The sequence below is a fragment of the Hippopotamus amphibius genome, chromosome 1, assembly GCF_030028045.1.
Source record: "Hippopotamus amphibius kiboko isolate mHipAmp2 chromosome 1, mHipAmp2.hap2, whole genome shotgun sequence".
Classification (NCBI taxonomy): domain Eukaryota; kingdom Metazoa; phylum Chordata; class Mammalia; order Artiodactyla; family Hippopotamidae; genus Hippopotamus; species Hippopotamus amphibius.
Window position 1 is genome coordinate 118,585,902 of NC_080186.1, and position 14,715 is coordinate 118,600,616.

The 14,715-nt window shown below is 45.3% G+C and overlaps 1 protein-coding gene and 1 long non-coding RNA gene across 9 annotated transcripts in view; one reads left to right on the forward strand and one right to left on the reverse strand.

The window, feature by feature from the left end:
- ARHGEF2 (Rho/Rac guanine nucleotide exchange factor 2) overlaps positions 1-14,715 on the reverse strand; it is a 50,590-nt gene that overhangs the window by 23,422 nt on the left and 12,453 nt on the right. For 3 of the 8 annotated variants that reach the window (XM_057726231.1, XM_057726240.1, XM_057726248.1), the window contains exons 4-7: positions 8,732-8,770; positions 7,077-7,194; positions 6,442-6,481; positions 5,150-5,243 (exon numbers count right to left, since the gene is read on the reverse strand). In XM_057726231.1, coding sequence (XP_057582214.1) covers positions 5,150-5,243; positions 6,442-6,481; positions 7,077-7,194; positions 8,732-8,770 — 291 coding nt within the window. Of the gene's footprint in view, positions 1-265; positions 525-2,016; positions 2,026-5,149; positions 5,244-5,533; positions 5,570-6,441; positions 6,482-7,076; positions 7,195-8,731; positions 8,771-9,703; positions 9,828-14,715 lie in introns of those variants that run through there. The other 5 variants (XM_057726258.1, XM_057726221.1, XM_057726278.1 and 2 more) reach the window with 5 other exon arrangements.
- LOC130848200 (uncharacterized) lies at positions 583-4,979 on the forward strand. Its single transcript, XR_009052560.1, has 3 exons — positions 583-1,181; positions 3,521-3,611; positions 4,712-4,979. It is a non-coding gene; the product is annotated as an uncharacterized LOC130848200 (long non-coding RNA).

Sequence of the window (14,715 nt, forward strand, 5' to 3'; positions counted from 1 at the left end):
AGACCCCGGGTCCGTTCTCTCCCGGGATCCCGGCAGAGGATCGGCGCGGAGCCGGAGGCGCGGGTCGCGCGGCTCCCGCTCCCCCAGCCCCCTCCCCACTCGCTCGCAGTCCCCACCCACCCCGTCCCGCCGCGGCCCCGGCCGGCGCTCCGCCCGGTTTTGGCGCCCAGAAAGCGGGCGGGGAGACCGGGTGCGCTGCGGGTGCCGGCGAGGCGAGGGCGCCCCGAGCACCGCGGGCGGGAGGGGCAGGGGTTTCAGAGCCCACCTTGCTGGCCAGCTCTTTGCTCCGGTCGATCCGCGCCCGTGTGAGAGATTCGATCCGAGACATAATCCGATGGGGGGGTGGGGGGTGGGGCAGCCCAGGAGGTCGCGGCGCGGACCCCGGCGTCCGGCTGCTGCGGGGGGCGGGCGGGGAGGGGTCCGCCCCGCACGCGTCGGTCTTGGGGACAGGAAGTCTGACTCCCCTCGCCCGGCACCCAGCGCCAGTTCCTCAAACCCGAGTCTCCACCCCCGCCGAGCTCAGGAAGGGGGGAGGCGGGGCCGAGGGAGGGCGGGGTGCCGCGCGCCCGGACGGGACGCCTCGGTCGCTGGAGGGGCGGCTCGCACGAGGGCAGGGGGCCGCGGACTGGCCTGCGGGGCCCCTCGGCCTGCTTACCCGCCAGCGCCGGGCGTGGGGCGGGGAGGGGCGTCCTCTGAGCCACCCCAGACATCCGCCTCCTTGCTTCGGGTTTTCCTAAAACCCACCCCGGCCCGCCCTGCGGCCCTCTCCCCACCCCAGGTCTTCCCTTTCCCCTCCTCCTCCCCCTCCGCCGTCCATCAGTCTAGAAAGACCCGCCGGCCCGAGGATTCCAGCCGCCCCCTGCTCTCCAGGGAACCCGGGACCAGTTCCTTCCTGGCCTTCGGGGCCCATCCACGCAGGCCAGAGCCGCTGACCCGTTTTACGATTGGGGGCTGGGGTGGGGAGAGGGCGGAGAAATCAAAGAGGAACTAAAGGCTGGGTCTTTAGAGGGCCTGAAAGGGAAGATTCACTCCTGGAGGTTGAGGAATCCGGAGTTCTCAACTCTCTGGGGCCTTCCAAGACCTCCCTCTGCCCATCCCCTTCCCTCCTACCTCTGCCTCCACTACTGCTGGGGTTGTGTGGGGGAGGAGTTCACCACTGTTACAGAAGGCTAAAAGGCTGAGTAAGTCCTTCCTTATGTCTAACCCCAGTTCTCTCTGTTGCAAGTCAGGCCAGAACCCAAAGACCAGCAACCAGCCTGCCCCACTCAGGGACAGCTGGAGTATGGCCAGTCTCTCCACAAGAAGGAGGGGCCGTGTGGGACATTCTTTCTGGACACTTTGCCCCAGTCTGAGGCAACCTCCACCTTTTGGGGAAAATTCCTCCTCCACTCTAATCATAGTCGCTCACACTGCAGTTCATTTCTGCCTCTCAGGGCTTCCCATGTCTCTGGAGAAACCAGAAGCATGGAGAGTCCTGGGACCGAGCATCGAGCATCGTATGTTTGCAGGGTCCTGCCTGATTCTGGTCCCCAAAGGTATGGAGGAAGGAGGGAGGGAGAGGAGGCCCAACCCAGATCCCGCGGCTCGCTGCCCGGGGTTCAGCAGCAGGGCCTGGCTGCAGGTTTCAAGCCCAGCTCAGCACTCTTGTAGGTGCCAATTTTAGCCTCTGCCACTATTTTGGGCTCCACCGCCTCACCACTGGCTGAGCTAGTTGGGCTCCTCACCCCCACACTGCTCCTCTGACTTCCCCTCCTGCTTAGCAACTCCTTCACCTCCGTCTTCACCCGTTCCCCTGTTTAGGATCCTTATATAGCAAAGACCAGAAAAAAGGAGAGAAAATAACCATGCCCAGTTCTAGGCTGGATGGAAATTAAAAAGCAGAAAGGACTTTCCCAGGGCCATGGGGGAGGCTGACTCCTCCAGGCTTGCACATGCAGGGGAGGCCTGCAGGAAGGCCCTAGGAACTCCCCCAAACCAGCAGCCTTGAGGCTCCTGGGCCCAGAACCCCAGACTTACCTCCCCCCAGTGGGCAGCCAGGGCTGAGGAATGTACTAAATTTAAAAACAGTCAGAAGCCAGAATCCTGGCCTCATGGCTCCGCCCACTGGGGGCCCGGAGACAAGGGGTAGGTTGAGACCTCGGGCTTTTCTCCCAGGCCTGGGGTGGGAGGGTGTTGCAAGCTAAGGATGGAATCTTAAAGGGCCAAACTCCAGTCTGGATACCCAATAAACCCAGGACCTGAATCCCAGAGTTTTCTGAGGGATCTCAGTTCCCAAACTCAACTTAGAAGGTCTTTATGAAAGAAAAGGACCCAATCTTCCAGCCCTCTTCTGTCTCCTATCCCCAATCTTCAGTATACTTTCCACGCATCTGCTCTTTGTTACCCTGCCTCTCACCCTATGCCCTCTTCTTCCTCTTAAGAGATGAGTAGTAAGGAAGGGGGCTTGGGGAGTCGGTAAAGGAAACCCGTCTACCTTTAGAACACCTGTGCTTTTAGTGAGCTAGGCTGCCAGCTTGACTTAATTTCCATTTTCTGTACCCTCTGGAACAGTGAACGCTTTTCCTTTCACCTTGACATCCCCTGCCCCTTCGTTCAAACCATTTTCATCCCAGTTCCTGCTCCTCCTATCCAGTGATGCCTCCCAGATTTTCAGAAATTTTTTTTTTAGATACGCAAAAACAAAAGCCAACACTAATTTCTGCCAGAATCTAAAAGTAGCCACCACCTTCTGTAGCTCATTTAACTTGACAGATATGTCCCCCACATTTCAGGGGTAGGGAGGCCATCCCAGGGAAGAACCTGGTTGTCAGGGTCTTGGCCAGTAGGTGAACAGAGAAAGCCACAGGGATACCTAGGCCCAAGTCCTACAGTCCCCGGGAGGAGGTTTGTTTTTCTTCTTATTAATTTGAACCTTGTGTATTCTGAGAGGGGTTGATTAAGAAGGCATTATTGACTCCAATGGCCATTCATCAGAAATGATGGAAGAAGGGAAGAGAGGGGATAAACTATTACGTAGTAGGTTTACTGACAGAAGCTGAGACAACAGTGTGTAGTCAAAGCTCTAGGTATGTAATACAGCTCCACCTCTTACTAACTGTGGGAACTTGGGCAAGTAACTTAGCCTCTAAGTTGTCTATAAAATAAGAGATTAAAACACTTATCTTTGCCAGAGTATAAGAATTAAATGAGATGACCTCTGGAAAAGTGTTTTGTCAACTCTACAATGCTAGTCAAATAGGAAGGAATAAGTTACTTCCTTCTCTCACTGCTTGACTGAGCTTCTCTCCAGCCGCACCCCTGGTGTTTACCTGGTTACAGGCCCCTATCCTGAGCTGGGAGGAGGGGCAAGAAGAGATTTAGTGATGCAAGAACACACATTCATGGGGGTGGAACCAGGAGATGACAGGAAACGGGACCAGAGCTCTGGTGAGGAAAGGAGACTGGGACAACGTCCTAACGATGCTAGCTCTTTCCTGCTGCCTGTCTGGGTTCCAGTCTTGCCCACTTTCTCCTTTGCTAGGCCAAGGGTGGGGAAACGCAGACCAACTGGGATCTGGATGGCCCCTGGGCAGCACCGACTTCCTCTACCATTCACACTGCAGGAAAAGAAGGTGATTCTGCTGTCAGACTCTCCTACCCTGAACAGAGAGCCTGTGGGGAGAGGGACTCAGACCCAAGGTCTCCGTGTTGGTTTTGTTCTCTAGAGAGCTCTGCTCCCCCCCTTCGACCCCCCCCCCCCGCCATGGGAGAGAAGAAGCCTTACTGTGCCCACCTCGCCCTGCTCTCAGACTGCCCGATCTCATGCTTCAACTCCTCACCCATGGCCTGCAGTGAGAAGGTGCTGAGAACCTGGTTTCATTTCTGCCCTCCCTGCCCACCCAGAGGAAGGAGAATCCTGGCTAAATGCCTGGCAGAGAGGAGAGCCCTGGCACTGTGGGCAGGGCCAGGAGGAGCCCAGGCAACCTTACAGGGTGAGAGTCCTGTGGTGCTTCCAGGTGAACCTGATGATGTCTTGTCTGAGGTTTCTCCCAATACTCAGAAGCCGCCCCAGTGGGAAAGTACACGCATACTTGGGGAAGCCAGGAGAGGAAACGGGGGGCGGGGGGCGGCGGCTCATTCTGCCAGTAAGTGAAGAAAGTGGAAATGAATTCAAGCAGCGGGCAGAGCTCCCAGTTTCACCAGAGCCTGGGGTTGGTAATAAGGAAGAGAGCAATGTGCCTTCAGCTTCCTGAGGTTGGAACTGCACATGGCCCCACACGTATGGTGTATGTACGCTTCCATAATCTTACACTTTCCTGGCTTCCACTCTGCCTGTGGTCTAATTTCAACTCCTTCAGCTGCTGTATCCACCCATAAAATTATGAGTGTAAAAGCACTTTGCAAACCCTAATACTCTCTGGAGAAGTAAAAGGTATTCCTGTAATTATTATCATTATTATGTCCAATGGTTAAGATTGCTGCCCACTGCTTAGCTATGTGGGGCCTAAAGAGAGGGAGGGCTAGGCCACTCCTCAGCTTCTGAAGTTCCTGACCCGTCTCCTCTTCCAGCTGTCTACAGCTGGCTGCTAAGCTTGGAAGCATGGGGAAAACAGAGGAAAGGTGATTTACTGGGACATAGGGAGGGAGACTGGGAAACAGAATGTGTTCCCTTAAAACTTGAACCAGGGCTTCCCTGGTGGCACAGTGGTTAAGAATCCGCCTGCTAATGCAGGGGACACGGGTTCGAGCGCTGGTCTGGGAAGATCCCACATGCCACGGAGCAACGAAGCCCATGCACCACAACTGCTGAGCCTGCGCTCTAGAGCCTGCGAGCCACAGCTACTGAGCCCATGCACTGCAACTACTGAGGCCTGAGCGCCAGGAGCCGGTGCTCCGCAACAAGAGAAGCCACCACAATGAGAAGCCCACACACCACAACAAAGAGCAGCCCCCACTCTCTGCAACTACAGAAAGCCCGCACACGCAGCAACGAAGACCCAAGGCAGCCAATAAATAAAATAAATAAACTTAAAAAAAAAAAAAACTTGAACCATTGCCCTGAGTCTCTGCCTACCAGGGGAAGCTGGGGAGGGGAGCAGATGTTGAGGTGGGAAGGAAGGGAACTAGGCAGGGCAGTGGGTCCCGGGCCTCCTGCTTCCCCGACTCCTACCTTGGCCTTTCCGGTCATGCCCAAGATGAAGCTGAGGGTCCGTCGCAGGGAGGAGCCTGCCCAGGTACCTGAGCCCCCTTCCAGTTGGCTACAGCTGCAGAGACAAAAAGAAGAGGTGAAGAGATGGAGACAGAGCTGGAAAAGAACAACAAGATACTCTCACAGACATGGTGGAGGAAGGTGCTATCGGGAGAGAGAATGGAGATATAGAGGAAAGACTGAGAGAAGGGTGAGGAAGAGAGAGGAAGGACTCAAGAGAAAGAGGCTCCCACGCCACTACCTCCTGGGATTTCTTGTATATGGTCACTGCAGTTTCCCAGGCCCCTCTATTTATGAGGAAAGCTCCAGGCTCCTCCCAGATAAGTACAGACTCCCCCTTCCTACCTAATCCGGGCCCAATCTCCTCTTTCATGCTGTTTCCCAACATGGGTGGGGAGGGCCCTCCAAGGGGATGTTTGCCCCTCACAAAACAAGAGTCCTGTGTACGACCCTCTCTGCTGTTTGGAAAGGGCCTCTGGGCCTAACGCCAATCCGGACTGAATTTCCTGGGATTTCATCAGCCCCATCCCATGAGCTAATCCCAAACCCAGAGCCAGGAGGATGTGTCAGCTAGAGATTTTCAGGACCGCAAATCAGAGCTTGATATCTTAAAGGGCCCATTACTAGCTCACACACCCACACTGTCTTAAAGGGCTGACCCACTCTCATTCAGGCTTCAGCTGTAGGGGCCAAATAAACAGGTGCTGATTTTGCATGCTTATTTACATAGATGCTGACATCTCCCAGCCTCCACCTCGATTCCTGAACGATGTGCCTTCAGCCCCTGCCCTCTCCCCTTGGGGCGCTACAGCCCGTGCCCAGCTCTCTTTAGGGCCACTCCCCACTGGTCGATTATCTCAACCATCCAAAGCTGATCCCTGGTGCTTGGTCACTGTCTCTCACTAAGATTGTGCACCAGCCAATCTGCCTGCTCACCTTTCTGACACTAACAGCAATCAACTGCCACTCTTACTCAACAGACACCCTGGGGTCTAGAGACTCCTTTTCTTTCCCTAATTTCCTCTTCATCCCATGGAGCTACCGGGAACCTTCTTAGCCTTTCCTGGTCAATGAGAAGAAGGGGAATTCTTTGCAGCTCAGGGAGAAGGCTGTTTAGAGGTCTTTGATAAGAAAGGTTAAGGGGAACAACGTTTCAGGAAGCAGAGGCACTTGGGGCTACAAAATCCATGGCCCAGTCCCATTGCCCCTCCCCCATCTAGGCCTTTGAAGGGCTCCAAGTCCCCCAAACTCACCTTTGGCTGAGCTCAGCAGCAGAGGACTGGGACAAATTCCCTGCCAACACAAAAGGAGATATGAGGTGTCCAGCTAAAGCCAGACAAAGGCGCCCAGAGCTGCCTCCCCCACCCCCTCCACCTGGATCAGGTTCCCAAGCTGCAGGTGCCTGTGACGCCATTCCTGAGGGCGGGCACTGGGCAGTGGGGAAGGAGGGCGGTGTCTGAGCAGAGCGGAGAAGAGCTGAAGAACTGAGGAGCCAGGGTAACAGAGCGCTGGGCTGTGTGGAGAGGGAGCAGCGAGGCCAATGTCTCAGTTCTGTTTCCAGTGAACGGGGAAGCACAGGATTCACTCTGAGCTCCCAATGCCTCATCTTGACGACAAGGTATGTTGCAGGTAACTGTCCTCCATCTCTGGTGACAGGAGAAGCTGGAGAGCCTCTCTGTCCTTTGCCCTCCTTCATTGGAAGGAGAGCCTCAGCATATCAAAGTCCTGAAGTCAGATCTCTCATTTGAATAAAGGCATTTTGGGGTTTCCAATGTTTTGTGGTTAAACATAATGCAGGACATCTGGACCCTCAACAGCTGGCTCAGAGGAGTGGGGTGAGACAGGCAGAGGAAGGGCCACCACTGCTTTGCTCCCCACTTGTACTCACCGGTGGGATCTGAGCAGCCCAAGAAGCAATTGATGCCACTCATGGATACAGACTTGGAAAGCATGCCAGTGGCCGAGTGGTCCAAAGGGCCAGCAGATGGGTGACAGGAGCCCTGACCCTAGAATCATGTTAAAAATCCTCATGCAAAGGGCAGCCTTCATCCATCTTCCCCTCACCCCGAGGCCCTTCACTTTCCCACAGCAAGGCCCTTCCTCAAGGCCTTCAGGCCTTCTGCCCCTCCCCACTACCCATATCTGGAACATTCCACTTTAAATAGTTGGGAAGTTATTCCTGCTATGGCCACCACTCTGCTGCAACTCAAACCCAGGCTGTCTTAATATAGAAAATATCTTAGAAAAGATTTACCCTGAATAGTTTCCAGAGATGACGAACTCAATCTATAGAGGTCAGGCAGGTAATTAAAAACAAAAACCGGGGTAGTCTGGGTTTAAAGCAATAGGGAGTAGAGATATTCATAAACCGCACATCCAGTCTTTCAAAAAAATCACTTTTTTTTCTCAAGCCTACCTGAAGCATTACAAAAACTGGCTACATATCAGTCCATAAGGCAAAATTCAACATATTTCAGATAATCTCTATCAGAGAGATCACAAGAAGCAACCCAGAAGTCTCTTTTCAGTAGACTGGACAAAGAATCTATAGCATATTTATATATAAAATCATTATTCAACAATAAAAATGAACAAACTACAGTTCACCCAACAATATGGATCATTCTCACAAAGAATGCCAAGTGAAAGAACGAAGACACAAAAGATTTATATACTTTATGGCTACATTCATATCAAGTTTAAAAGAGGCAAAACTAATTGATATTGTTTAGAGATGCACATAAAGGTGGTAAATCTATAAGGAACATCAATCTCAAAAGTCAAGAAAGTGGTCCTCTTTGCCAGGAGGGAGAGGGCTATGAATGGGGAGGGACACAGGGGGCTTCTGGGTTTTGGTGGCACTCTATATTTTTTTTAACCTGGAGTAGTTATATGGGTATTTGCTTCCCAATTATTCATTACCGTGTACGTATAAGTTTTATATACTTTTCTGTAGGTATGTTATATTTCAAACTTTTTAAACATTTAAAAAAATCTCCATAGATTTAGAAAATTTAAAACACCCTTCCAAATAAACTCACTGGTCATAGAAGGAATCATTATGGGAAGTTAAAGATTATCTTATAACAACAATGAAAATACTACTCAACAAAACTTGTGGGAGATAGCCAAAATGTGTCTCAAGGATAATTTGTAGCTTTAAAATACTTATATTGAACACTTTTTTTAATTGAAAATGAATGAGCTATGCCAACTTAAAAGGTTAGAAAAAGAACAACAAAACAAACCCAAAGTAAATAGAAGGAAGGATATGATAAAGCAGAAATCAATGAAGTAGTAACAAATAAAATACGATCAATAAAGCCAAGAGTTGATTTTTAGGAACAGGCAAATAAAACAGACAAACCTCTGACAGGGTGATGTACAAATAAAAGTAGAATGAAAAAGTGGAGCTAACTACAGAAACAGCTGTGACTAAAAAGATAATGCTGTCTACAACCTAATGCCCATAATTTTGAAAATGCAAATAAAATAGACAAATTCTTTAAAAAATATATATATATATACATATATAAAACTTACCAAAACTGAATCTAGAAGAAATAGAAAGTCTGAATGGTCCTATTAAAGAAATGGAATCAGTAGTTAATCTTTCTATAAACAAAACAAAACACAACAGGCCAAAACAGTTCAATAGTCATGGAACAGATCTTTCAAGGAATAGATCACTGAAATCTTATACAAACTCTTCCAAAGAATAGAAAACAAAAACAAAAACTTCCCAACTCTTTCTATAAGGCAAGTATAACCTTGATTCTTAAACTACACACAGACAATGTGACAAAGGAAAATTATGGGCCAATCTCTCTTATGAAAAGTACAAAAATTCCAAACAAAATATTAGCAAACTGTAATAGATTTTAAATAGCCACAGATTATTTGCAGCTCCCACAATCAAGAAGGAGTCTATTTCTTCACATTTTGTATCTGGGCTGGCCTGTGACTGACTACGATTGATAGGATGTGGTAGAAGTAGCATGATGTGATTTTTGAGCCTGCACCTCAAAAAACCTTAAAGCTTCCACTCTTGCCTACGTGGAATGCTATTTCCACGTGGACAAGCCCAAGCCTAAGCCTTCTGGAGAAGCCATGTAGATGAGAACCAAAGTATCACAACCCACCAACCCACAGGCATGAATATGGCCATCCTTGACCATCAGCACTATTCAGCCACCAGACAACTGAGGCCACATCAGTGAGTCCAGGTGGAGCCAGCAGAAGGATACCCAGCTGAGCTCAGTCCAAATTAACCACCCATACTTGGGGCTGATCTATTCTACAGCAATAGATGATTGATGCCACAAATGAAATCCAGCAGTGCATAGAGCAAGATAATCCACCGTGAAAAAGGTGGACTTATCCTAAAAAATATAAGGGTGGCTTAAGATGAGGAAAACCTTTAAATGTAATTTGCCTCAATGACATACTAAAGGATAAAAAACATAACCAACTCAGGAAAAGCAAAAAAATCATAGGATAAAATCCAGCACTCACTCATTGTAAAACCAAAGACCTGGCAGTTACGAATAAAAGGAATCTTCCTTAACTTGATAGAGTATCTTTCAAAACCTTACAGCCAAAAATCGATTTCAATGGTGAAACATAGGATGTAGTGCCTCTAAAATCAGAAACAAGACAAGGATAGCCATTATCACCATTTCTGTTCAGCACTACGATAGAGCCCTAGCCAAGCACTGTAGGGCAAGAAAAAGAAATGAAAAAAAAAAAAAAAAATACTGGAAAAGAAGAAAACAAAGTTCATTTAAAGATGACATAATTGTCTACTTAGAAAAGCCAAAAAAAAAAAAAATCCACAAATTGTTATAACTGAAAGAGATGAATAACTATAATTAAATTGTATTTCTATAAACCAAAAATAATTATAAAATGTAATTAATGTAATTTAAATATAAGAAAGCATTTATAATAGCAACAAAATATATAAGGCACATAAAAATAAATCTAATAAAGATTGACAAGACCTGTATGAAGAAAACTAATACTTTGTTAAAGACATATTTTTTTGAAAGCCTAACTAAATAGAGATATTATTTTTCATGGATAAGAAGACTCAGTATTAGAAAGAAGTCAATTTTTCCTAAGTTAATCTTTGAATTCACTACAATCTCAATCAAAATTCAGCAGGAATTTTTCATTTTCAGAAATTGATAAGCTGATTCTAAAATTCACATAGAAATGCAAATAGAATAGCCAAGATAATCTTAAAGAAAAATAAAGTTGGAGGACCTACACTACTACATTTTGAATAAAGTACACTTACAAAAAAAGTACATTAATTAAGATAATGTGATATTGGCATAAGAATAGACAAATAGATCAATGGAGCAGAGAACAGGCCCCAGAAATTGACTCACACAAATACAGTCACTTGATTTTCAACAAAGGCACCACAGCAATTCAATGGGGAAAGTAAGTTTTTTTAATGAAGCAACCGGATATTTATATGGGAAAACCAAAACCTTGATTTCTCCCATACACAAGAACCTAGATTAATCACAGACCTAAACACGAAAGCTGAAACTATTGATATAAAGCTTCTAGAAGAAAACACTGGAGAAAAATCTTCACATTCTTGCGGTAGGCAGGATGTCTTAAACATGACCAAAAGCACTAACCATTTAAAAAATGATAAATTGGACACAATCTAAATTAAAAACTCATGCTTATTTTTAAAAAATTTTTATTAGAGGATAGTTGCTTTACAATGTTGTGTTGGTTTCTGTACAGCAAAGTGAATCAGCTATATGTATACATATATCCCCTCTTTTTTGGATTTCCTTCCCATTTAGGTCACCACAGAGCACTGACTAGAGTTCCCTGAGCTATACAGTAGGTTCTCATTAGTTACCTATTTTATACACAGTATCAATAGTGTATACATGTCAATCCCAATCTCCCAATCCATCCCACCCCTCGCCTTTCCCCCTTGGTATCCATATGTTAAAAACTCATGCTTATTAAAACACACTATTGGGGCTTCCCTGGTTGCACAGTGGTTAAGAATCCACCTGCCAATGCAGGGGACATGAGTTCGATCCTGGGCTGGGAAGATCCCACATGCTGAGGAGCAACTAAGCCCGTGTGCCACAACTACTGGAGCCTGCGCACCTAGAGCCCATGCTCCACAACGAGAAGCCACTGCAATGAGAAATCCACGCACTGCAACAAAGAGTAGCCCCAGCTTACCACAACTAGAGAAAACCCATGCACAGCAACGAAGACCCAATGCAGCCAATAATTAAAAACAAACAAACAAACAAATCTTTAAAAAAACAAAACAAAAGAAAACACACTATTAAAATAAAAATGCAAGTCAAAGACTGGGAGAAGATATTCACAACACATATATCTGACAAAGGACTCAAATCCAGAATATATAAAGAACTCTTACAAATCAATAAGAGAAGACAAGCTGTTTTAAAAATTGAGCAAAAGACTTGAACAGACATTTCACAAAAGAAGATGTTCAGATGGCCAATGAGACTATGTAAAGGTGCCCAACAAAATTTTTCAATAGGGACATGCAAATTAAAACCAGAGTGAGATGATTCTAAAACACCCTCCAGAATGGTTACAATTGAAATCTTGATGGTAATAACTTATAATGGAAAAGAATCTGAAAAAGAATAAATATCTATCTGTCAGCTAGCTAGGTAGCTAACTATATAACTGAATCACTTTGCTGTACACCTGATACATTGTAAATCAGCTATACTTGAATAAAAAATTTTTTAATTAATTTAAAATCTTGACAAAAGAAGTATAACGTACCTAAAAATACATCTAATATATATCCACAAACTCTGTATGGAAAAAATATGATAAAACTTTATTGAAAGACCTTCAGTGAAGAAGTATACTATTTTAACGGGTAGGAAGAAGCAATATTGTAAAGCTGTCCACTTTCCCTAAATTAATCTTTAGATTCAGCGCAACTCCAAAGAAAATCTCAAGGGTTTTTAAATACATGTTTTGTATGTATGTTACATGTCAATAAATATGTTCTGTGTAAATTAAGAAACTCTGTTTCTTTAAGGACACCATAGGAGAAGGAAAAGAAGAACCACTTTTCTCAATCTTTGCGAAAAGATCATTGCAACACGTAAAACAACAAAGGATTAGAATTCAGAATATGTAGAGAACACATTCAGAACAGTAAAGAAAAAGCCCACAAAGAACCCAATAGAAAAGTGGGCAAAAGACACAAAGAGGAATTGCACAGACGAGGAAACACAAATGACTGAGACACACAATCAAAATACTCTATTCTGGAAAACCAAATATTGTATATTAACACATATATGCGAACTACAGAAAAATGGTACAAATCAACCGGTCGGCAAGGCAGAAATAGAGACACAGATGTAGAGAACAAACATATGGACACCAAGGGGGGGAGGCAGGGAGGGTTGCGGTGGGGGGAATGAATTGGGAGATTGGGATACCAAACTGTACACTCTAAATATATGCAGTTGATTGTAAAAAATAAAAAAATAAAAAGTTAAAAAAATGCTCTATTCTGTTTGTAATAAGGATAATTCAAATTAAAACTACAATGAGATTTATAATCACTACAGTGGCAAAATTAAGAAATGTGAGGACTCCAAATGTTGGAAAGCATGTGGATCAATGCGAACTCTTATATACAGCTGATGGGGACGGAAACAGTTTGCCACTATCTTGTAAAAAAGAACATCTGTGCACTCTATGGCCCAACAATTCTACTCCAAGGTATGGGCCCCAGAGAAATTCTGGCAAATGAGCACCAGAAGATGGATAAAAGGATGTTCATAATGACACTCTTCATAACATCAAAGAATGGAAATTATGCAAGTGTCCATCAACAGAAGATCGGAATGAAAATAATGAACTACAACTATTTAGAACACGTGGATAAAAATGAGAAACAGAACGCTGAGTGAAAATACAAGTTATAGCAAATTTTGTACAATATAACATCATTGTTTTTAAAGTCAGAAACAAACAAAAAAGAAATAACGTATTATTAGGTAATGCTTTGTGTTAAAACTATTTTTAAAAAAAAGTAAATGAGCAATTAAGAAAATTCAAGATGGTGATCACCTCTGGTGGGGAGGCAAGAGAATAAGAGAAGAGAGGAAGACATAAGTAAAGATAAAAGTATTGGTGATATTCTAGTTCTTGAGATGGGTGGTTGATTGATGAGGCATTCATTTTTAAATATTATATTTCTGACAAATGGAAAAGTACAATAGAGAGTATTAGCAAGTCTGGCAAACTGGAGGGTACAGCTCTCATCTAAGGACATCTGAATTTTAGAAAGTATAAACACCATGCTGGCCAAACAAAATAAATTTTGAGCCAGACTTGGCTCACAGACCGTCAGCCTGCAAGCCCCAGTCTAGTTCAATGAATCTCAGACTTTTGGTCTGTGAACTTTGCTGAAGACTTATACCTACTTGCTGCTGCAGGAAGAAACAAAAAACCCTAAACATACAGACAAGGAGAAATTTAAGGGAAATGCTTAAAGATTAGGTGAAGAGAGGAGAGGAATCAGAGCAGGAAGACATAAAAAGAGAAGGAAAAAAAAACACCAAAAACTAGAGAAGAGGGGAAAGAAGAAGACATATAATACCAAGAAGAGGGAAGCAGGAAGAAGAGAAAGGGAGAAGAGAGAGAAAGAAGTATGAAGGAATGGAGGGGAGAACAGGAAAAAGAAACCATTATCTACTGTGTGCTAGCCTCTCTGGTGGGCACTTTAACACTTTTTTTTTTTCATCTAATAATCACAACTTTAAAAGACAGTTTTCAGTATTCTGATTTTCAGAAAAATGCAATAAATTGTTCAACTAGGAGTCAGTGTGACACCCAAATCCTGTTCTACCATACCACATTGAACCGGGCATGAGGGAAGTCACGCAGAGATGCTGATGGAGAGAAGTGGGAGCTGGGATAAGATGGGTTTTGCCGCTTCCCTGACAGTCTGTAACAGCCCCCTCCTCTCAACCTCTCTCCCAAACCACAGGTACTTGAACAATGAGGCCGGTGGGTACCCCTGGCCAGTTAAAGGATGTGCTGGAGGGGAGGTAACCTTAAGTCACTGGGCTTGAGACATTTCCATGGTCAGCTATCCCTCATTATCCATGGAGGATTGATTCTAGGATCCCATGGATACCAAAATCCAGAGGATGCTCAAGTCCCTTACATAAAATGGCATATTGATATTTGTATATAACTATGTGCATCCTTCCATATACTTTAAGTCATCTCTAGATTAATTGTAATACCTAATGTGATATAAATGTCATGTAAATAGTTGTAAACACAATGTAAATGCTATATAAATAGTTGCCAGCATGAAGCAAATTCAAGTTTTGCTTTTTGGAAATTTCTGGGATTTTTTTTCAAATATTTTTGATCTGTGGTTGGTTGAATCCACGGATGCAGAACCTATTCAAACAGAGGGCCGACTGTACTCAGGGACTCTTAGCTAGCAGACCATGTGT